The sequence below is a fragment of the Tasmannia lanceolata genome, unplaced genomic scaffold, assembly GCF_043159265.1.
Source record: "Tasmannia lanceolata isolate RefF3 unplaced genomic scaffold, GAP_Taslan_0.1 ptg000011l, whole genome shotgun sequence".
NCBI classification, from domain to species: Eukaryota; Viridiplantae; Streptophyta; class Magnoliopsida; order Canellales; family Winteraceae; genus Tasmannia; species Tasmannia lanceolata.
In genome coordinates, this window is record NW_027518688.1 from 9,670,356 (window position 1) to 9,695,480 (window position 25,125).

The window sequence follows — 25,125 nt, forward strand, 5'->3', positions numbered from 1 at the left end:
GAATTGGTCAATTAAAATTTTTGGCTTTAATTAGGTGTGGTATTAAAAACAATTTGCCAAGTTAAGCAATTTAAATCTAACCTTTGTTAATATAGATTAAAAATAACCAATCACAAAAGAGAAGGGGGAGAAGAGAATCACACCACAATGGACAAGAGATTTATAGTGGTTCGGTCTATCAACAAGACCTACTTCACTCTTCTAAGTTTTGCTCCTTGGGTGCTCCACTAAAATTGAGATTCTCCACAATGGCTGAATCTCCAAGCCGTACACAAACCTTCTCCGCCTCCGAGGGACAAACCCTCTTTACTCCGGATTCTCCTTTCTTAACGGGCCGAATCGGAGACCCTCTACAATCAAGCTTCTCCTTAAGGCCGAAGCGAAAACTCCTCTCAAAACTCCACGATTCACCTTTCTTACTAGGCAGAATCGGAGACCCTCAAATACAAAGAAGAACAAATGAAAAACTTACAAAGCCTCTTAATAGGCGGACTACAAATATGATAGCTACTCTCCAAAAGATAACAAAGATAAAGCCTATGGAGATCATCTTGTTGAATGGAAATGCACAAATCAAAGCATGAAGAGGAAAAACTAAGAACCTTTAGATTTGAAAGTTTAGGCTTGATGGATTTGAAAATGAAGTGCCAAAAGGTTGTTTAGTTGGTCTTGGATAGGGTATAAATAGCCCATTTGAAAATATGACCGTTTGGGGGTAAAACCGTAAAAAAATGGGTCGAAAAAATCAAGCTCCGAAAGCCCCAACGACTACTTTTTGCTACCGGTGCGGTCGACTGAGGTGTCGCGGTCGCCCGCCCTATCGGGCGCTCTCTTTTTTACTTTTAAATTTCAAACCGTTGCGGTCAACCGAGTCATGGTGGTCGCCCGACGAGAGCTACCTGGACATTTTTATTTTTGTCCAGTTCCCTATCCGCGGTCGCCCGGCTCTATGGCGGTCGACCTGCCCGACCATGATGGAGTGTTTCTGGATTTCCAGGTACACCTTCGCGGTCGCCCAGGACGCCCCGGTCGACTGGCCCGCTATGCTTCGGCAGGTGCTGGATTTCCAGCCACCTTGCCGCGGTCGCCCGGGGAACCCCTGTCGACCGGCCCTGTTTGAAAATCCATTTTATAGTTAAAATCTTAGGGACTTTGGGCCATGGTCTTTGGGTTTTCGTCCAAGGTTTTCAAATACATTTTGGGGAGTGTGTAGATGGTTTTCAAAGATGTTAAATTTGTTATGAAAACCATTTTGAAAACCTTTTTGAAAGTGCACATACAAATAACAAGAGGACTCCAAATACAATCTAAAAAGATAAAACCTTGAGTCTTCCTGGATTGCTTGGCTCCTCCGCACTTTCTTGAACAACTTGAACTTGTGAGTGAACTCTCCGACTTGATTTGGCTCTTGTGACATCCTCCATTCCTTGAGCATGTTGAATGGTCCATGAGGTGGTCACCAAGGCTTGTTCAACTCCAAGCTTCTACTGGCACTTGCTAGGCAACTTGGGATTCTTGACTTGAGCTCTTGACTAGAGTATCTTCCGAGGATGATCTCTCCAACGTATGTGCAAGCTCCTTGGTACATTGTGCATGTTGATCTGCAAGCCATGTGTTGTGTTGTGTTATGGCGATATGACATGTCAAGTTCCTTCTAAGGCACAACACTCAAAGACGACACATTAGTCCATAAAGACTAATCAATTTGGGTTTGCTAGCATCAAAACAACAAGGTAAAGGTGAATGTATGAACCCATGGGAACCCTTGGGCTTACACTTTCTAGAGAGATTTTTTTTATAATATCTATAATGTAATTAATACCATTAAAAAAATCTATAATGTAATTAAGAGTTTTTCCTTTAAGAGTGATACTAGGTGACTCTTGATATGTATATACATGACAATTATGTTTACAGTCGTAATCTAATGGCGAGTTATAGTGACTAAGCCGCCGAGCTCGTTTATGTGAAGTTTGTAACCCAATGACGGGGGCATTAACGTGGTGTGGACGGTTAGCCCTGACTTTTGCTGGGTTGGAATGCAAGGTGCAATTTCCCGATTAATTATTGATTTTAAAATTGTGTTCTTTGATGGGAAGGTGACTTTGAATAAGAGAATAAAAGAACTAAAAACGAAATCAAGAGTGCAACCCTGAAACCCCTCGTTAACCACTTTCACTCCGAAAACTATATTTTAAACAAGCAAGAGGAAGGTGGATGGAAGAAGCAAGAAAAAAATGACTATCAGGGACGTCTTCAGATGTTGTCGGCCTCTTCCTACGGCGACCGTTGTTTCAGGATTCCTGGTGGACTCCCTTATCTGCTCATGTGGCTTTAACCTTGATAACACGGTGATCACTTCCTCCTTGAAGCAGGGTACCATGCTCTGGAAGTATTTGAGTCCTTGGGAATCCTCAATATTTGTTGTAGGACTCCCAGTTTATTTGGGCAAGGTGATAACCTGAATAGGTTTCAATGGGCTCCTCCCAGATCCCACTCGGGGTCCCTTGGGTAGCATCGAGGACAGGGATACCAGAGTGCGACGATTGGAATTCGAGGCCAGAAGAATCCCTGGTAGTAGAGCCTCTGAATTTAACCGTCGTTTGCCCCCGACTGGCAGTGACTGGATGTGTCCCAAATGTCAATACATAAACTTTGGTTTGTGAAATGCCTGTAGAAAATGCTTAGACCTCAAATCTAACTTGGCCCCAGCCATGGTGTGGAGGCCTAAACCCTCTCAGGCTAATGTACATGTTGACCCCTTAGCCCATGAGGTTCTGGCTTCTTTGGTAGAGGAACGAAATAAATATCTAAAGAGCTGCCTCATTGGAAGCTTGAAAGTTGGAGCTTGGTTGCTGGAAGATGTATGGGAGTGGGCTAAACAATGTTGGGGCCTGCCGGAATTGCAAAAGCCTTTCTCTATTAATTTAGTGGATATCCTCTTCTGTTTTGAGTCAGAATCACAGGCGACGACCACCCTCAGGCGTGGAGGTGTTGCTCTGGGAGGGCTTCTTTCTTCCAGCCGTAGTTTCCAGCCTATAATACGGATGCTAGAACCATCAGAATTAGATTTTACAATATTCCTCTTCATGCCTGGTCAACGTCAACTGTGGTGTCTCTTGGGCAGCACCTGGGCCGGTGATCCAGACCCAACTTTCTGGGAATCATGACCATTGCATGTCTTTTGCCTCAGCCTTGGTCATAACTCCCCTTTGGAAATCTATCCCTCATCCATTAATCTAATAGTGGATTTCAACATTTATTTTGTTGGAGTTAAGATGATTTCTGAGGATAGCATTAATAGTTTGGCGTTGTCGGTTATTGGGGAATCAAGCAGTAAGGATAATTTGGATGTTTGTGAGGGCACCGACCAAATCTCCATCGTCTGGTTGCCGACGATGGTTGTCTCACCGGAAAAGGCGACGGGCGCTAATCCCGATACCTTCGACCCATCCAGGAAGCCGTTGGTGGGCCCCGTTTTGAATTTTGAATGACTCAAGCCTTCTGCCACCAACTGACCCAGATTGCCAAAGAGTACGATAGCTGCAGTGCTTGGAAAGTGGGGTCAGAAAGTGGGCCAGAATGGAAATGGATCGACACGGAAAACATTAAATGCAGCAACTCGTGGCGAGAAAGGAAAAGCTTTCCGAATGGATGTTGCTGACAGTTGTGCTCTGACTTTAGCTAAAGAGAAAAAGGCGCTAAGGATAAAAACTAGATTTAATAGTGAAAATAAAAAAATTAAGGAAAAGCGCTCACATACCGGAAAAGGCATCGTACCCCGTAGAAGTATTAACCCAGAAATACAGGTACTAGCTACTTGAGGTGGTCTTTCAGTGTTTACAAGAAAATGTTTCTTTAGGAAAGAGGATCATAGGAGGAGGAGACTGGTTGCTGACACTCAAAAGCTCCTTCAAAAGTTCGACAACTCCAGTTCGCCAGCTATGTCAGGAAAGGGATCGGCTCCGGGTGGAAATTCTCCGACGCTCAAGATTTTGTATATTAAAGTGCATATATTAAGCTCTTGAAAGATCTTCGCTATAACGAAAAGCTTGCTAGAAAGGAGTCGCCTACCCCTTGTGAGACTTCTCTTAGCCCGTTCAAAAAGCGTTGGGCCCAGTTAAAGAAAACCTCTACCAACAACACTAGTCTTGACAATAATTCTGAATCGACGAGTGATAGGGAATTTCACCTACCTCTCCTTGACCTTCCCATGTTCAGTAAAGTCCTAGAAAAGGAAAGACGCACTCACCAGCGCCTTTGGGAAGAGGAAAGAAAGTCTGTTATCAAAGACCTGGAGGATAATCGATCCAACCCGAATCCTGAGGTATCTGTTACCTCGGTTGGTTCAGGACGGATTGATGACCTGCATGCTGGGGGGCCAAGAGGACTAGTGGGGATGCTAAAGGTAAGGCAAAACAGGTTGATGATAGCTCTGACAATTCAAGGAGTCGGGATCGTTCTCGGAAGAATTCAAAGACTTGTTATCGATGGGGGATGTATTTGGGATTCAATATGATGAAGACTTGGTGGCAACTAAAGACATGCTTCTTGCAATGGAGGTAAGAGATAAGGAAGAGAAGAAGATGAGAGAAAAAGAAACTGAAAAGAAGATTGGAGAAGGTGCTTAAGCAACTAAGTTAGAAGATGGACATTGATTTCTCCCTCAGTATAGTGTCTGATGGAGTGATGGAGTTAATGAAGTTTTGATTTAATGTGATGACTTTTGTTGAAGTTCAAAATTTGGGTCGTAGTACTGTAGGGGTTAAAGTCCATCCATAATCATTCAAGATGCCTCCTGTTGAATAGCTTTGTCAATTGTCTGTCGTTATACAGAAGTTTTCGATAGTTCTCAGGAATTTCAGTTTACCTGTAGTTTGAGAGATTCTTATAGTGCCATAGCTTGAGAGATTCGTTCTGTTGCTTAGGTTCCCTTGTCTGGATACTCTAGTTTTGCTATTCTTTATTGGAGGTCTATATCAGTCCTGGAGTTTTAGAGTTCAATTTGTAAGGTTTAGAAGCCTGAAGTTTTGATAGTTCTCAGGAATTTCAGTTTACCTGTAGTTTCAAGAGGTACTGGTCTAGAGGACCCAAAATCATGCACAGCTCAAAAGGTACAGACGAAAGGTTTGAAAGAATGCTATGAAAAGATGTAAAAAGAAGATACTATAGAATAGAGGAAATGAAAAGTTGTGTTCTTTTGCAACTCATTTTGGGTACTTTTCAATTGGTCTGGGGTAGCCCGGGCCAACCCATCTTAATATTTTGTAATGCGGGATGGGACGTCTGGTCCCGAATGCAATTTGAATATTAATGAAATGTCATTTTTCCAAAAAATAATAATTTAGTCTTTCGATATTCTTTTTAATCGAGTTTGAAGTTATGAGGTAATTTGTGACCTAGCTCTGATTCCAAAATACTCTTCACCACTGCGGACTAGCTTATATCAGAGGGTTATGGATCCAAAACTGCTTCCCTAGGTTGCTCTAGGTTTGTTATTCCTAACTTTTCTTTTCTTTTCTTTTTTCTAAATTCGGTCCAAGCTAGAAAATTGCTTCAGAGATGCAGTTATCTGAGCTCCTCATTATCAAAGGGTTTGGATTCAAAATTGCATCTAGTTTCTCCTAGCAGGCTATAGCTGAGCAGACAACTATTTTCACCTTTAGATGGAACTTAAGTACTTAACCCACCTCAATACCTTCGACTTACTGTCGGCTCTCTTTCCCCTAAACACGGCTAAGCGGGCACCTCCCCAAACGCCTTCAAAAGGGTACTTCTTGGGCCTGTCCTTAGTCTATCCTTTTGAGGCTGCTACGCGAAGCTTCTTCAGGCTATGTTCATCGTCCTGCTACCCGTGCTCATTTTATAGGTCTCTGCTAGACTACTGTCGTGATAACAATTTGTTTATAGATAGAATAACCGTTTAATAATAGAAACATAAATAGGGAATATTCTAGGAATCACACCATATTGATATAGTCACGGCTGATTTACATGGATTGGAGGCTCAGTGACAACACATCATGGATCTACAAACCAGAGCTCACACCTTCAAACTCACTACCGTACTACTCACACACGACTTTACTTCACACTTGATTGTTGGACTGGGCAACGATAGTTACAACTGAGATCTATGCCTCTTTATATAGACTCAAATTACAAACCAAAATTAAACTTCTTCTGATGTCCATGGGGAATCTTCAAACGACAATAACACAACTAAATCAGGAAATAGAAACCACATATTACAAAATATCTTTGACAAAGCATCTTAAAAAGTTGGCATGCTGGAATAAATGGCTTGAAGCTTCCTTCTGACATCTGCTTTAATAATATCTCTGACGGAAGAATCTACTTTATAAAGTAGCTTTAGTTTACGCGTTGATGTTGTGTAAAGCTACTGCATCAAAGTTTTCATCTTCGTCATCTCATCTATTGGTCATTCTGGAGGGTTAAATCAATTATGGAGGTTCTCCGCAACATTCTCTGCAACCTTCTTGCTGCCATCGACCTTGCCGTCCACAATGAGCATAGAAAGATAGGGTTCATAGTGGGTATCTTCGACAAATATGGACATTTTTGATGAATTGTAAATCATTTTATGAGGGTTTGGAAAATCCTTAGTGTTGATTTCTGTTAAGCTTAGAAATCTGATCCTGATTTTTTTCTCTATTGAGAGTGCTTTTCTAAAATCAATGACTTTAACTAATAAATCTTCATGGATCTGGTGAAGCATTAACACGATCATAGAGAGATAGGGTTCATAATTGGTATCTTCGACAAATGTGGACACATCTCTTCTACATGTTTAAGAACATTTTTTATTACTTCAGCTGAGACATGTAAGGTTGCGCTCAAATAATTTAGTATTTTTTTGTGGAATGGTAGGAGGTCTGAATATTTAGGAACATATCGGTGAATTTTTGGGATACAAGGTATATTCATTAGGTTATTTCTGTACATCTTGATTTTTTCTCTTGGCTGAGCATATCCAGTAGGAAGGTAATGAACAAATCCAAAAATTTCTTTACATAGAGGCTTTTCGGGTATTGGATGAAGACGATTAGAAAGATAACGGAATAATCCTAAATCCCAAGAAAATAGTATTGTGTAAGAAAGTTCCCATTTTATACTTTAACCCTCCAGAATGGCCAATAGATGAGATAAATGAAGATGAAAACTTTGATAAAGTGGCGTGGCACAACATCAACACATGATGCCATATGAACCCTAACAATAATTCTCCAAAACCCGCCGAAGCTACTTTATAACTTTATAAAGAGTAAATTCCTCTGTTCCAAATATTATTAAAGCAGATTCCAGAAGGAAGCATCGAGGAAGCTACCTTTATTTCAGTAGACATGTCTACTGTTCAAATACTTTGTCAGAAATATTTTGTATTGTGTGGTTTGTATTTGCTGCATTAGTTGTGTGGTTGTCTTTTGAAGTTTCCCAACTGATTTCAGAAGAATTTTATTTCTCGTTTGTAATTTGAGTCTATATAAGGAGCCTTAGACCTTAGTTGTAAGATCGATTGCCCAGTCCAGCAATCAAGGGTGAAATAAAGTCATGGATTCGACTTTGCAGTGCTTTCAATGACCTCTTCCTTTTGTCAAGGGATAAAGAGGTGAGAGAATGCGATTATATGGAAAGAAATAGGGATGGAAGGATAGACTGGATTATCAAGCTGAGAAAAACCTGAAGGACCAATAAATAGCTAGCCTCGCCCATCTCCTCTCTCTCTCTCTCATTGTTGCTCCCTTGCAGTGCAGATTAGATAGTTTAGGCCCTGATATATCGGGCTTTTTTTCCGTCTGTTCCTTTTTCGAAAGTTGGTGAGTTGTGATGAGGCGGAAACCAAGTTCTCAAGCGTATGACAGTCGGCGACTCTGCCTAGGGTAGTAGCCTTTGCGTGGACGGTGGAAAATAGATAGATCAACACATGTAATAGGCTTAACAGGCGTCGTATCACTTTGGTAAGTGGATGTGTTCTTTGTAAGGTGTTAAATGAATCCATTGATCATGTTTTATTATATTACCCTTTCTCATTCAATCTATGGAGGGCCATCATCAGGAGTTTTGGATTCTCATGGGTATTCTCATGGGTATTCTATTGCTCCATCAAGAGAACTATATTATAATGGAACAGTAGCCCGTTCGGCAAGATGGGTAGTGCATTATGGAACCTTGCCCCCTCTACTATCAAAGTGGCATTTATGGCAAGAGAAACAAAAAGAATCTTTGACGATAAAGAAAAATGCTTCGGCAAGATACTGTTGCATCAAGGTTGATTTGGTCACTTGGGCCAAATCTGAGGATGCCCTATCCCCCAATTCCACTATGGATATTATCCGCAATTGGTGGTCGATTATTTAGGAGAAAGCAATTATAAACTGCCCCCTGGTTAAAACTTAGATGGAGGCGCAAAAGGAAAACCAGGTCCGGCAGGGATTGGAGGCTTGATCCGCGACTCATATGGTAGGATTCAGATGTCCTTTCCTTTTCTGGCCCAATAGGAATCTGCGAATCCAATGAGGCAGAGTCAAAGCCCTGTTGTGGGGACTAAAGTGGTTCATGGAGCATTTATCCTGCCCATTGGTAGTGAAGGGAGATCCATCAAATGTCATAGCATGGGCGAATGACTCGTCATCTGAGCCATGGAAACTATCAAACATTATATTGGAAACCTGGGATTGTGCTGGACCATCCAACCCCAATTCTCGCACATGCTCCAATTGGCAAACGAGGAGGTGGATAAACTCGCAAAAGGGGGAGTGTATAAAGCAGGTATGGAAGTCATGGTCGATAACTTTGGGTAGCGATAGTTCTCTCTGATGTATAGGGCGGTTCAATAGGTACCACATGAAATTACTAGCATTAGTAAATTCAAGAATGGTTTGATTCTATGTAATGCAAGTAGGGACCCCTTGTCCCCAATGTATTTTTCATAGTATCAATGAAATTGTCAATTTAAAAAAAAAAAGTAAATTCAAGGATGGGGTCCTTCTCAAGATCTCTAAGAACAGAGTCATTTGGTTTCTTATCAAGATCTCTTTGATAGGCTTCCAAATCCATCCTAAGCCTCTTTTCTTCTCTCCTAGGTACGGCAATTCTAGATCATTAATTGGGAACGAATAGGAGCCCGCCCTTGGCGTAGAGTAACTTCTGCAAAATATCCTGCAAAAAACCACTCAGCTTTATCTTCTCGAAGTTTATCCTATATATGGCTGAGCTGAGTCTGCGTCCTTGAGCTTCGACTTGCTGACTTGGTCTGCTCTCCTTGCCTTGAAGTAGGTGTTTCACTTTGGCCTTCCCTTTGACTTCGATCTCCTCTTTCCTGCTCCACACAGATCAGGTATACAAAGCTCTTCTCTTCTTCGCTTAAAGGGGCAATGCACCCTTTGAATGGTACTTGATTCATAAAGAATGAATCTGTTGGTTAGAAGTTATACGGACTTTCTCAAAGGCGCTCCGCTCCGCGTGTCACACTCCATAACCGGTTACAGTGCCTCTAGTCACCCTAAACAACGAACATGAATTTTTATGATTTTGATAATATATGCTCTTGCTCAGGTGTGAGGAGGGTTATCATCCCTCCCACTCACTCAGTGTGTAATATATGCTCTTGCTCAGGTGTGAGGAGAGTTATCATCCCTCCCACTCACTCAGTGTGAACTGAGATGAATGCCACTGAACACCTTCTGAATCAGCGTGGAGGTGACATCTCTGGATGTTGGAGTGCCTTGAATTGGACAATTTCTGCTTGGACTCTCCTATGGCCCTTCGCTGAGGAGTCAACTCCAGTTGGGATATCACCCCTCCCGACCCCAACAACCTTAGTCCTTTTTGCAGATACGGATTCCATTTTTTTTTTTCTTTCACATGATTTGTGTGCTATCAGAAATAGCCTAATCAAACTGGACAGAGAATTTAGATTTACAGCTCGGTAGGCTACTCAAAATTTCCAAGCTTTCTAGGGGTGTAACTGTGTTGGGTGACACCCTGTTTCCCGCTCCAATCTTGTACTTATTGTTGGGATTACCAAAGTTACTGGTTCTGAACAAAAATCCAAAATGAACAGGGCCTTATTCAATTGAGTCGGACACTGCCAATCTGATTTATCCTGTTATTTCGATGAAGTTAAATTTTGATGGCATTGGTACAGGGAAGCTAGTGTATACTTACATTTCCAGATATGCAAAAGTCATGGGCACCTGTCTCCTGATACAGAGAAAATTAATGTCGTTTCTTGTTTTCTATTTTTCGAGGGTTATAAAATGATAAGGAGAGATGTCACCAGCCAATAGATATGCCAATTTGAACAGCAAGATTATTCTTTGGTATTCAAGATTGAGATTAATCTCAATAAGTTTTAGGGGCTTAGTTTCATTCTTCAACTCAGCAGCCACGCAGATGCTCTTACATGGATTTGCCATTTAATGCCCAAATATTACGAATCACTTCTATGTCCCCGCTTTGATATCATGCGTTGTCACCCTCTCTAATCTGTTTTCTCGGAATCCAGATTGAAAACCATGATCCAATGCACATGTTGCATTTGTGTTTGGTGATTGAGACTGTTGATCTGATGGGTCATCGCAGGGCGACCCAGCGGGTCCAGGTCTGATGCCGAATGAAGATCATATTTGCAAGATTCATCCATAGGGATTAGTCCCTCCCTAAAATGGTGTGGGGATACCCCATGTCATAAAATAAATAAAAAATTGAAGAGGGTGGAATCAATGGAAATAGAGAGGACTTGTGATCGCCAAAAATATTACCTGATTGCCGTAAATGTGGCAGTGAGATCCCATACCGTACATGATTGTTTAAATAATGCTAGTCTTAAAATATATTTCCAAATTTGATATACTTTCATGTTTACTGGGTGATTAACACATTGTTCTGTTCTATAAATTTGGTACTAAAACTCATTTGCTTTTCACAGGCGAAGGATAAGTCCCATAAAAAGGCGGAGGCGAAGGCTCATCACTGAGGGGGAGATAATGTAGGTTCCGATTTGATTGTTGGAGTCTTAACAGAAGACTTTTAGCATGTTTTGTTCATTGCAAAGAGCAAGTAGAGACCTTGATATTCTCTCTGCTTACACTGCTCAGATTAGTATTTCGTTAAAGTTGTGTCCATGCTGAACCATTCTGCCTGGTGGAACAAAATGTAGATGTTTTCCATCTTTAGTTTTAGAATAATTACTTGTCGTAAAACTGTTTGGCCATTTACTGGTATGATCTTCTTGGATTTAAACAGTAAACTTCACCATTGTAAGTGAATCAAGATAAAAGGATTGAGTCCTTTCATTCATGCTGCATTTCAGATTGCAACCTTCATCCAAGGGCTAAGATACTCTGGCACCCATAGTTCTGATAAGGGCACCTCATAATTTATTAATCCTTTTCCTGATTGGCTATTGAGCAGTATTTCAAAAATTGATCGAACCAGAAAAAAACCTGGTTTGGTCCAAACTGGACCAGCAATGGTTCAATTTGAACCGTTATATTATTAATAAATTAATTTTCAAATTTTAGAAAACACAATTAAGAATAAATAGATAAAAAAGAATCAGAATTTATAGAACAAATGAAATATGACAGATGGAAAAGTAAAAAAAAACAAGAAATCAACAGCCTTAAATTAATTTTTTGTTAATTAATATGGTAACTGGTTTGAAACTTATGCAGGCTTAATCAAATAGAAAATTGGCTGGTTTAGGTTGAACCCTGTTGGATTGGTTGGCTCAGTTCGGATTTTTAAAACTTTGCTGCTGAGACTACCTGGATATTACAATAAGCTTTTTAATTCTAAATTTTAAAGGGGAGCTGATATTTCCGCTCCACTTTTAGACTAATCCACTCCAACTTGGAGTGGATTGGTCTAAAAGTGAAGTGGAAATATCCAAAGCATAGGGGAGTTGATATTTCCGCTCCCCTTTTAGACCAATCCACTCCAAGTAGCATAGGGGAGTTGATATTTCCGCTCCCCTTTTAGACCAATCCACTCCAAGTAGCATAGGGGAGTTGATATTTCCGCTCCCCTTTTAGACCAATCCACTCTAACTTGGAGTGGATTAGTCTAAAAGTGGAGCGGAAATATCAATTTCCTTTTAAAAAAGCAACTGCAAAGGTGTGGATATCAACTCCCTGACTTGTATTGTATGCCCTTGTTTTTTTTTGGAAATAGTTGTATTGTATGCCTTTTCACGCTCGAAGTGCATAGACGAACAATGCAATAGCTTTTCAATTCTAAATTCAATAAAAAGTCGAGTGCCATTATTGAAATGAGTGCCAATATGTTTTTTCATGCTACAAGTCCAATTGAGAACCAGTGATACAACAATTAAAACCTCTTCCTACTTTCAAAACAGTATAAGTGATTGTAGCATTCCAATACAAATGAAGCCCACCATGTAGCCAACTCAAACAATGCTATGAAAGTACAAGAATGATGTAATGGCTCTCTTTTTTCCTTCATTCTCATCCTGCATGTAGTTCTAAGCATTTGCCAGCGAAACAAAAAAATTGATCAAGTCAATGACCTATCTGAAACTTTATTTGGAGCTACACATCTCTTAAGACAGGCCATCCATTTCTGAGTATATTGTTGATCTTTGCGTCGATCTGCTTGTGGATATTCGGCGGGCAAAGCTCTGCGGCATAGCTATTTAGTCTTGTTGCTAAGGTTGATCTGGTGAGTTCTTCATCTGGGATGTTCCCCATCAGCTGGAGTAGAAACGGATTTCGCTTCAGCTCAAATTTCTGCCATAGTTTGCACCACAAGAAATGAGTTCAGCTTAAAAGAAATCTAGGACGTCCATTTGAGAATTAAGTAGGCAACACAAAGCAATTATGATAGTCTCATTCTTAATTTTATGGTCACAAACAACTCAAAAACTCGGGAAGAATAAGAAATGCTAGTGGCTCTGAAAAAGAAGATAAATAAAAAAATAAAATAAAAATTAATATGCATGAAGATTTTTAGTAATTATTGGAGATACTCCTCCAACCTGTTTGCATTGATTCTTCAGAACCTGAATCATTCATTAAACACAAAAAAAATGAAAAATACGAGATGGTTGCATCCTCGAACACGGCCAAGGTAAAACCAAGTCACTAGGGTGAGTTTATTATTGAGTTGGGGAAGTCAAAGTAGTTTCTGGTTGACTTGGTTAGGCCGAACTTGGGGTCAGATGAGAACTTGGCAAAGATAAAATTGAGTCAATAGGGTGCGTTTATTATTGACTTGGGGAGTTTTGGAAACAGTGGATGGGATAGTGGTTTGTGTCTTCCCACAATATAGGCCCTGGAAACTTCTCAAAAGTGGCAAGAGCACTGCTATGGATAAAAACTAGTTGGTGGGGGAAATGACGGTGACTTGACCATCTGGAAGCAATAATAGAGAATAATTGTTGAGATTGCCTCATTCGAAGCAAAAATCCACTTGGCTTTTGTCAATAAAGGTAAATTGAATTTCTGGCGACACAATCACGGAAAATGATGATAAAAGAAACAAAATACAGCAGGACAGTGATTTCCTCATCTTGCAAGTCACAAGCCCATCTGCTAAATCATTAGCCTCTCGCAATATAACTAAAATAAACATCCATTCATTCCTAATATCTGCTTAACTATATCCGACGTTCGAGCTTCTATCCTTGTTAAATTCTCCTCTATTCCTTTCATTCAATCTCTCAAGATACCCAATAAGGCCATATGACCCAAACCATATGGCCTTATTGTAAGTAAAGACATAGGTAAATGTGGATTCGAACGGACCAAAACCATGGTCCTAATGTGATATCTATTACCATATGGAACCATAAATTGACGAGAAATGGCTTCCTGTCTGTAATCTGTTATTGGCATCCTCACTCAAGGGTTTATGATAGGTGAAGACACGAATATTTTAATGCCTTCAGGTACACACATATAAAGCCAACGAGAGATAAAACAATATAGGAAAATGCACCAGAATTGAGTTGGGGACACAAAAGGCTGAGGCTAGCGTGGATGAGGACGATAGATATGATGTAGCTTCTCCATTCTACATTTCCAAAGCCACATCAGGTATAGTTAGTGCTGAGAAAATCACAGAACTAAACTGATGGGAATCTTTTATGGGTTTTATGACCTTTTAGCTTCCTTTTCAGGATAAGTCCGCTAATAACATTTTCTATGGAAATCATAGTGATAGTGGTTCTTGTGCATGATATCCACAAACTCCACAAAAAAATTGTCGGAATTCAAAATTCTCATCTGCAGTTTTCGATTTTTAATCAGTTCAACCCTTGCAGATTATTATTTGAGCAAAAAAGTTCCATGATTATTCTTTTTTATATGAAATGTCCACATCAACCTATCAAGCATCTCAGCAGTTGGCCTCAATGACAAGTGCTGGAAATTTTAAATCATGGCTAATAGGAATATAATATAATAAAAACTTTTCACAACTATTAACAAGAAACAATAACTGTAACATGAAAAGAAAACTATACCTGATGATCAGATTCAGCTGGATAAAATGGGCGCAGTTGCTGAATTTGTGTAGTGACGATAGTGCTCTTTGTTTTGGTTTGTTCCTTCTCTTTGCTTGCAGCAGCCAACCTGGCCTCCTCAATCCCGTCTGTGAATATTATAGATCTGCAGATGAAGCATATGGTCATTGGTATGCAGGGTAAGATTTAATCTATTTCACAAATATCGTTCTCGGGAATTTCTCAGCAAGGGAACATCTTGGGAATTATTTAGAAAATGTATAAATATATAAAATTTAAATAATATATATAAAATAAAAATAACGTAAAATATCGAGATAATATCATGATTTATCGGGTCATTTTATGATAAAAAATGGAAATATCGCTATATTTTTAAAATCTAGGGATTATTTCGGGATTTTGTCGTTTTATGAAAATGTCATGATGAAATGCGATTTTTTGAAAATATCGAAGATATTTGTGACATATGATATAATGAATTGTTGCTAAAGGACTTGAATGAATTACCTGTACTGGTTACCTACATCAGGACCTTGGCCAAAAACTTGCGTAGAATCATGGCTAGACCAGAAGACATCCAGAAGTTGCTTGTATTGAATCAACTTGGGATCATATTCAATCTACAAAGCATCAAAAAAATTATGAATGAAATATCTTTGTGTTCACAAGGTCATGCAGAGTAGAGAGAAGTTAAAATGCAGAATTTGGCGACAAGTAGCTGCCAAGTGAAGAGACATGGGCCCACATTGTGGCCAATGTAGCATGAACATCCACAGAAGCCATTTTTACAAGGCCATTAAAAGTTTAAAACTGGAAACTAAAATAAGGACAAGGAAGTTTAACAACAAATTAATCTGGTATTATTTCCAAAGGGAACAAACCAACCAGTACTATCACTGCAGGAGAATCAGTGAGACTCATCCTCATTTTTGTACATTTATGGGGGTTTTCTTGGCTTTTATATGTACATGGGTATTATGGGAATTTCCCCTCACATTATGTTTGTTCTTCACTTGAGTCAATTAAGTGACTTAAGAGTGGGCCCTCTATGGGTATCATGGCAATTTTCCCTCACATTATGTTTGTTTTTTTCAACATCCCCTATCATCCTCGAACAAATGGCCAGAATGAAGCTATTAATAGAAGCTTGGGAAACATGTTGAGGACTCAGGTAAAATCACTTGGAATCTAGGATCTTGTTCTTCCGAAAATCAAGTTCGAGCTAAACAAACCAAAGAACAGAACCACAGGCTTCATACCTTTCCAAGTGGTGTTCAGAAGAAATTTAATTTCATTGCCAGTGTTGATGCGAAAAGAGGAAAGAAAGCGGATGATTTGATTACAGATCTACAGAGAATTCATAAATAGGACCGCGATACCATTAAAAAGAGCGTGAATAAATACAAAACAGTTGTCTACAAAAGAAATAAATAGAGATCTTGTACTGGAATATATTTCAAAAGAAACGCTTCCTAGAGGCAGCAAAGAAGATATGGTCCTTGTACGATCCTTGAGGTGTTGAACGAGAACGCTTACAAAGTTTAGTTGCCCTAGCATTTCAACATCTCAAACACTTTAAATGTAAGGCCATTTGACTCCTTATCATGGTGACAATGGAGATCTGAACTTGAGGGCTAGTTCTTTTCAAGGAGAGATTGATGCAGTACATCATGAAGAAGAAGATTTCATTGAGCAGATTGCTGAAGAGTCTATGCAGCAGTAGGGCCATCCCAAGCAATTAAGACGTAGTGAAAGCTGAAAGGTTGAGATCTAGAGTAGAAAGAAACTACCCCTTTTTACAATTTTATCCCCTCGACCTTGTGACAATACATCAATTCATGGCCTAGAAGTGGGTGCATGCATCCTTGAAGACTGGTTGTGTTGACTTCACTCCTTTTGTCATGGATGGTTCTGCCTTGGCTTCACTCATTTTGTCGTGGATGGTTCTGCCTTGATTTCACTCCTTTTGTCATGGATGGTTTTGCCTTGGCTTCACTCGTTTTGTCATGGATGTTTCTGCCTTGACTTCACTCCTTTTGTCATGCATGGTTCTGCTTTGGCTTCACTCATTTTGTCGTGGATGGTTCCCCATCATCCTCACATTAAACCTATAACACATATAGGCAAAAGGACCCCCAATCTCCACCTCAAAGATCAAGGATAAGCCCATAAATGATCACAACCACAGATAGATACTGCATCCAACATTGATTAAACCCAAACACCAAGGCTGTGTTTGGTTGAACAAAATCCCGGTAGCAGTGGGATTTTGTTTGGATTTGGGATGCCTTTCCTCGTTTGCTTGCCAATATAGCATTGAACTCCCCGGAGACTCCCTGAGATGTCTCCTAAGTAATTATTGCATGTCTATTGAGGTGGAATTATTTTTTTTTTGAAAAATGACAAATATATTCATACTAGTAAACTTACAAAGGGGACCAGTAGTCGCACTAGATTTACATAGTATGAGATGCCCAGGAGCAATCTCCTTAGCTTAGAGGAAAACCCATTACCCCTTACATTATCCAAGCCTTGAATAAGCAATGGGCATAATTTACATACCTCTCAGACCTAAAACTCGATTCTTTCTCAAAACCCTTAAAAAGATCTACTCCTAATGTCAACCCCTTTTAAAGCCTTTGGTAGCCTCACCAAAGTCCTTTATTTCTTGAGGTCCCGCACCCATCTCTGCAGATCGGGAGGAGGGCCATACATACATCAAAACAGACTTGTCATCACCATCTAGATAGTCATTCAATTTGTACTTGTGGACAAGTCACCTAAGCCGAACGTGAACGGCCTGTCTTGAGACTCTAGCTTGAGAAGATTCCAGTATCCTCGACGAAGATCTCCCAACAATTCTTTGTGAGTTGGGGCATTGATGGAAACCCGCTCTTCATTTCGATGAAAAACCGTCTACAACGCCCTCCAGGACAAGAAGAAGATTCTCCTGGGTTGCCGCGAATTTCCATTCCTCCTTTGTTAATGGTGGATATAAATACAACCTGGAAAATCTGATGGAAGTTTTCTTGTGGCTTTTGTGCCTCTTCAAGATATTGGGCTAGAGGTACCTTTTAATACCGAAATCAGAGCCTTGAAGCATCCGCTCCTAGAGAAGAGCGTTGGAATAGAGAAGTACTAGAACATAGGAGAGCTGAAAAGACGCAAAATAAATAACCCACTTCCCAACAACCAAGAAGGGATAAGATAGTGAAGACACCCCCGCATACTCTTTATTCATTATAGCCTCCCGCCTAAGATAGATGCTAGATAAATAGGCCACACCAGCCCCAAAAAGCCAATATCTACAACCGTTCAGGGGCTAATATTACTCGATTAGCCATAGACTGAGCCAATCCTGCCAGATTTGGAGTAAAATTTTAGGAGATTAACCAATCTGCTGGTTTTCTTCCTTGACCCTAACTTTTTAACCAGAATATTCTCCAATATTTTCATAAGAAAATTTTCTTGAGATTCTGGCACCCTGGCCAAAAGATTTAAGCCACCATGGGCTCGATAGTCAAAGGTTTTCCTTGCTCTTGGATGGAGGCCCACTGTCTTGGTATTCTTGATAGGTAAATCCAGCCAGGCAACTTTTTGCCTAGGGGCAGGATATTTTGGCTTAGCTGTCTCGGGACCCGCCAATGATAGACAGTATTGACCTAGAGTCCTCTTTTCAGGGCCCACCACACCTTTTTCAAGGAGAACATTAGGCACGTCCTTGGGCGGCATAACCAGAGAATTTGATTGGTTAGGTTTGAAATTTGAAATCAACACAGGATTCGAAGGCCCGCCAAGGAAATAGAGGATTCTGGAGGGCGAACACAAGTCTTTTTTTCCTCAAGATCAACCCCAATGGTATAGGTTTGGCCTAAAATCCTGATTTTAAAACAGGACCTAGGAATTTGCCAACAGGGGGGGGGGCTAGAATTTTGGCCGAGACAAAACTCATACAATTATAGTGGGCTTCCTCACCCTGAATAAACTCCCTTTTCCACGGTGAGAGGGAAAGCAAAAAATTACCCAAGGCCTCAGATCCCTTAGCGAGGATCTGTGATGCCTGAGTTTCTGTTTAAAAAATACAGATGATTTCATTCTTCGCCAAGATAGAAGGACATTGCAAGGATGGAATATCTCATGACTTTTGCGCCCAATTCCATAGCTCCTGCAGGGTCCCATTATGATTTGCCTTTTTCCCTATTAGGCAAGCTTTTAGGGTGTCCATTCGAATATCCACTTCCCTATCCGAGATAGATAAGAGTGGATACCCTGAACTCCTATGATAATAGATTTTACCAGAATCAAGCCAACGATCATCCTCATCACTATTGGATTCTATCTGAGACAATGAGATAACACGGGGTACCTATTTTGAGGGGGTTCTGGCCCAATGACACCATCGACATTTATCCCGCCATATGAAATTAAGGTATTGACAGGGAGAGTAAAACCAGACTCCATATCTATTACCTTTGTCTGGCTTAGAGCTCCCTTTGGGCCTCCCCCCCCCCCCCCCCTCCCCAATGCGTAATAGGTGAGGGGATCGATTTCGCTCTAGCTTGCGGGCACCTTTTGCATCTTTTCCGCCATCCGAAGTTGTGGTAGAATAGGGACACTGCCAATCTTTTCCGCCATCTTTTCTGCCATCCAAACCAGATTCTCCGATTCCTCCCAGCAGCAATGAGAAATTCTGTTGAGGTGGAATTATTGTCCTTTCCTTATGATTTTCAAGCCTAAATACACAAAAAAGGTGGAATTTTTTGCTTGAAAAATCCTGGGAATGGTGTTCTCTCTCTCTCTCTCTCTCTCTCTCTCTCTCTCTCTCTCTTTATATATATATATATATGAGGAAACTGTTGGTGAGCTCACCAAACTTATGGTGAGCTAGCTTGCCCAATCACATGGTTCCCACATTTTGGGGAGTGATCCAAACCATTCATTTGCAAGGGGTGTACCAAAAATCAGCTCCATAGGATCATCCTAACCCCTCCATTTGTGGAGGACAAAAATGGGGCAGATTTGTGTCTGTCCATTTTTGTCCTCCACATATGGAGGGGTTAGGATGATCCTATGGAGCTGATTTTTGGTACACCCCCCATCTATGTAAGGGACTTTCAAATGAATGGTTTGGATCATCCTAACAAAGTGGGCCCCCATGTGATTGGGCAAGCTAGCTCACCATAAGTTTGGTGAGCTTAAGCTCACCAACAGTTTCCTATATATATATATATATATATATATATATATATATATATATATATATATATTGGTAATGACACCCCCTACTTATTCCCCTACTATTTGAATCTATGCCGCAGAACCAAACACCACTTACCACTATTCTCTGATGTAATTCCAGGCAAATCCAATGCTTGATGCTTGTCTCCTCCATGTTAACTGCTTATTCCACTACTCTCCGAGTCTATGCCGTGCATCCAAATAGACCAAGAGAACCATGGACACCAAAATTGCAACCAGGCAATCATGCCCAACATGCCATAATGTGGCTTGATACCTAGAGTTCCAACATTAAGCTAATCAAAGTGAAGCAACTCATTAACAATGAAGTGGTAGCACCAGTAATTCCTACGAGGCTAGAAACAGATGCAACATCAGTGTATGAAAAACATCCAAATAGACCTTAGGAAGTATCGACTTAGATAAGGAAAATAATCCTGATTTGCTCCCATTAAATGTCTGCAAATTGGATAGTCGAAAGGACTATAAAGTCAACGCACAATTGAACATGTATCATGTCAAAGCACTCTCTTGACAAGATGTTGCTATACAAGCATCTCCAATGACATTGACATTGTGCACCCATATGTTTTTTTTGAATGATGTACTCCCACAATCTAATAAAGGAACCAAACCAAGGATTGCGGGATAAAAAATAATAAAACCAATCTATACCAAGCACTGCACCTTCATAAAATTTGCGCAAAACAGGTTAACACTGCAAGAACCTACCTCTACAATCCAAAAGTTACAAACATGAGACATGCTATCTTGTGATATAATAACAGGCGTATATGCTGCTTTGAGATAATTTCTATGCGAATATTAACTTTGGGTTGGGAATCTTCATCCATTCTCACATTGTGCGCAGAAGGCATACCCTCCCAAAAGAAATTTATAAGATTTGAATTTATTCTCAATGTTAAAAATACCTCATAATAAAAAACTCGCTAATTTTATAAAACAGTATTCTTCTAAGTAATGATCAACTTACAATTTTCATTTGGGAGTCATGCAAAATCTAGTCAATTTGATGGCGTTTCATTTTGATCCAAAAATTTCCAAATATTGCTTTTCTGGCATGAAGGAAAATATCCCAATTATTTAAAAATCTTGTGGGATCATATGTTGCGAGAAGAGAAAAAAAGATAAAATAGAAGATAACTGTGGGGAAAGGATACTACAGTGACTATGTGTTTCAAAATTCATATTAGAGAATGGATACAATGACTTATGTGCATATTTAAAATAAAGATAAAAAGACCTTAAATTAACGGTAAACAGCCATTTCTAGCATTGAACTCAAGCTGAACAATCAAATGGATGCAGAAGGTTTACTGTTTGACACCATTCTAGAACATGTGACTACAAGAATTATACTTGTTCAAAGTTTGTGAAATGATGGAGCATGTGATTACAATAATAGAAGTTGTTCAAATTTTGATGTCATTGCTGGACGATGCACAATGATAAAATTAAGCCCCACAATTGACTAGTTTATTTTTAGCATAATTGAGAGAAACTTATAAAAAGAAAGCCAATTAAGCTCCACAATTGACTAGTATATAATATTTATTTTTTTAACATTACTGAGAGAAACTTATTAAAAGAAACCTAAATTTACGAGAGGGGCAAAGCATGCCCATTATCTAAAACATTGATAAGCAAAGGAATCATCAACTAGAATCTTCCAAAGGTCAATAGTTCGGTTGTGAATGATACAAAGTAGTAGAACTACTTTAGCAAGGATAATGGAACATGGAGTGTGGGACTTCTGGAGGAAAGCTTACTCTGATACCAGGAATACCATATAAATGGAGAGGAACACTAGATGACTTATTTTCCCAAAGTTGGGTCACACAACGTGATAAAAATTGAATAATATTACCTTGAGAGAGGAGATAAATAACAGAAATGTTGGGAAAGTTGCCTAGTTTCCCACACAACTTCCCCTGTTGTGGGTTTTTTCGTGGGAAGCAAAATTAGAAAGGTTGTTTTTTTAAGGTTTTTGGGAAACCTAGATATTAAAGTTCTTTCTCAGGACCAAGGGCTGTGGTGGCTACACGTGAGGAAAGAGAGAGAAAGAACAAGGTGAGAGAAATAGAGAAAGAGAAAGAGAGGGAGGGTTTTCTCTTAGGTTTTTTCTCGGTTTCCTTTTGAGTTTTCTCTTAGGTTTTTCTCATGTTACTCTTGTGTATGGTCTTGGTTGAGAGGACAAGGAAAGGGTTGAAGATTTGCAGATTTTGCGTTAATCCGTTGTAATCCTTTTATTTTGTTTTCTCATAGTGGAAGATTATGTTGTCGTCCGTGGATGCAGGCATCTTGGCCGAACCACGTAAAATCTCATTGTTCATCTTATGGTTTGCTTTTCTTTTTACTATTCCATTTATTTATGCATGATCAAATTAGATTTGCCCCAGTTTTCTCAATAAGTGGTATCAGAGATGTGGTTGCAGTGATTGTCGTCGGGCCGCGGTTGGAGTGATCATGGGTATCATTGTTAGATAATGGTTAGAGTGATTGCTAGAGGTAGAAAGATTGTTTGAGAGATTCTCGTTCAAGGTGGAGCTCCATGATGAGGGTGATCTGATATGACAGTAAAATCGGTTTCTACTAAATTCAACATCGACTGGTTTGATGGAAAGGGTAGTTTCACTATTGGCAGGTGAGGGTGAAGGGCATTTGTTCAGCATGGCCTACCTAAGGCATTGAAGGGAAATGATGGGAAGCCGGAGAAGCGCCCCCCCCCCCCCCCCCCCCCCAGTGTAAATTCCTGGCTCTGCCCTGGATGGATGGATGGAAACGGCAGGTAGAAGGCAAGTACTTACGTAGGATCTCTGTCACAGTTTGCATAGAGACGGACTTTCAGGATGCAGAAGATGTGAGGAGGTGACAGCTCCTGTGATGGGGAGGACGGATCGAGATCCCTCTCCACGGTTGACTAAGTGAGACAATGGGTTGGCAGCTACACATGTGCATTGGACATGTTGATCGAGTCAGGTGGAGTCAGAACTAAGATGAGTCAAGGGTCTGTAGCTGGTACTTCGAAAGACCAGTGGTGATTTGCGTTGACAATGGAATCAACAAAAAATCTTCAGGTCGCTGAGAAATAAGCAAAGGTGGATATTTTTGGGAAAGCTGCTTTGTTTCCCATGCCACTTTCCTAGTTGTGGGTTTTTTTGTGAGAAGCTAAATTAGAAATGTTATTTTTCAGGTTTTTGGGAAACCTAAATAAAAAATTTCTTTCTCACGGCCAAGGGTTGTGGCTGCTACACTTGAGGAAAGAGATAGAGAAAGAACAAGGAGAGAGAAAGAGAAAAAAAAGGAGAGAGGGAGAGTTTCTTTTGGGTTTTTTCTTGGTTTCCTTTTGGGTTTTCTCAAGCTTTTTTATCAGGTTACTCTCATGTACGGTCTTGGTTAAGAGGACAAGGAAAGGGTTGTAAGTTTGCAGGCTTTGTGTTAATCCATATAATCCTTGTATTTTGTTTTCTTGTAGTGGAAGATAGCGTCCTCGCTTATGGACATAGGCATGTTGGCCGAACCATGTAAAATCTCGGTGTTCATCTTGTGGTTTTGTTTTTACCAGTCTGTTTATTTTATGCACAATCAGATCAAATTTGTCCGACGGTTTTCTCAACAAGAAGAATAGAAAGATTTGATAATTTTAATATATAACAATGTAATTTTAAAAAAAAAAACCATTCAAAAAAAAAAATAGAAACTATATTAGCTTAGCACCATACATTCTATTCAGACAATTTCTACTGATGCATACATATGTTTAAACCCACATTGATTCCCCGGAGACAAAAAAGAACAAGGGGATGTAGAACAGAGTTCAAATCCTCTCAATGATCTATAAATGCTCATCGTAAAATGAACAAACTGCAATCAAACCCTAATTTATAAACAAATCCAATGGATCAAACCAGTCTAAATCATTAAAAATGTTGAACCGAATCACCTAACAACAACATTCATTCGCTAATTTTCAAGAATTACGAAACCCAAAAGCGATCTACAAGGGTTCAATATCAACACATAATTTTCTATTACTGGTTATTGATAATCTGTAAGATTACCTGAACAGCTTCAGCATGATCTCCCAAGCTTCTGAACTCAGGATTTGTTTTAAATCCTCCGGCGTAACCGACGGTGGTGCGAACAACGCCCGGCAAGCATCCAAACACCGGTTCCGACCACCAGAAACTTCCCAGAGCGAAAACCGCTGTTTTCAGATTCGGTTCTTTGATGGGTTCGTTGTTAATCCGATTGGGAAATCTGATGCTCAGAGATTCATCTGCCATGAAAATGATCAGAACAAACCCTAGAAAAACAAGGGTGTTTTTCTTCTTGGAGAGATCCATCATTTTTTTATATACAGAGAGGAGTGTTGATATCAAAAGAGGGGTATGGCAGGCATCGGCCACTGCGAATGTGATTTTCTTCGGTTTTTCTGGTTGATGAGGAATGAAATTTTTGAAGAGCACGCAAGAGGAGAGCTTTTTTAAGTGGGGGTGCATGTGGTTCTTGAATGGTCGGATCTAACCGGGTCAACTTGGGTCGGGCTCAACCTGAACCCGACGGCTTCAACCCAATATTGGTTCGGGTTGGGTTGGATGGGAAAAGCCAACCCGATTTGATTTCGAGTTGGGCAAGAGTTGAGGTTGGCAATCGGACCTAACTCGAACCTGATCCTGTCCTCTAATTTTATCTTGATTTTCTTTGGGTCATTTGTATTTTTCTGTTTGGCACCCAACCTGACCCGATTTCGACATAGGTGGGTTAGGTTAGGGTTGAGGGAATGCTATCTCAGGTTGGGTTAGGGTTGGCCTCAACCTGATCTAACCCGACCCAGGTTGCATCCCTACCCGCCGAGCCCAATGTGACCATTTAGTAGTGTGACCATTTAGTAGAATAACAATATGGAAAGGAGATTTTATTTGGTGTGTGCAGTGAAGTTCAGTAATTTTTTTTATTTTTTTGAAAATGTACAATGGGGCCCACTTCGTAGGATGATCTGAACCATTCATTTGTTCGGCCTAAGCCCTCACTGTACTTTTTGAAAATTCTGGACTTCACGCGCACCCACGATATGAAATCTTGAAAAGAGGATATCTACGTGCAATCAAGACCGTTAAACTTGCATAATATCATGACACGAATCATGTGTTCTTGATCCCATGGTGTTGGTGCAAAAGTCCTACACTCTACTTCTAATAAGAAAAGAAAAATCGTTTGATCAAAGGTTTTCAAATGTTAGTCCAATTTAATAAAATGTGCCTTGAATTCCAGTAATTATGCGAACCGCGATCAAACGATCAATGGTTCGAATGCGACTTAACAATTCGTTTAGGGGAGAGAGAGAGAGATTT

General features: G+C 40.0%; 2 protein-coding genes across 2 annotated transcripts in view; one reads left to right on the top strand and one right to left on the bottom strand.

The window, feature by feature from the left end:
• Positions 1–11,329, top strand: part of LOC143886140 (uncharacterized) — a 30,050-nt gene extending 18,721 nt beyond the window's left edge. The window contains exon 3 of the mRNA XM_077390096.1: positions 10,952–11,329. Coding sequence (XP_077246211.1) covers positions 10,952–10,999 — 48 coding nt within the window. The 3' untranslated portion in view covers positions 11,000–11,329. The remainder of the gene's footprint in view (positions 1–10,951) is intronic.
• A 902-nt stretch (positions 11,330–12,231) lies between these two features.
• MSRA5 (Peptide methionine sulfoxide reductase family protein) lies at positions 12,232–24,245 on the bottom strand. Its single transcript, XM_077390097.1, has 4 exons — positions 23,833–24,245; positions 15,020–15,132; positions 14,510–14,654; positions 12,232–12,773 (listed from the first exon to the last, which is right to left on the bottom strand). Exons 1-4 carry the CDS (start codon positions 24,118–24,120, stop codon positions 12,576–12,578), a joined length of 744 nt encoding a protein of 247 aa, XP_077246212.1. The 5' UTR covers positions 24,121–24,245; the 3' UTR covers positions 12,232–12,575.
• Positions 24,246–25,125: the final 880 nt, after the last annotated feature.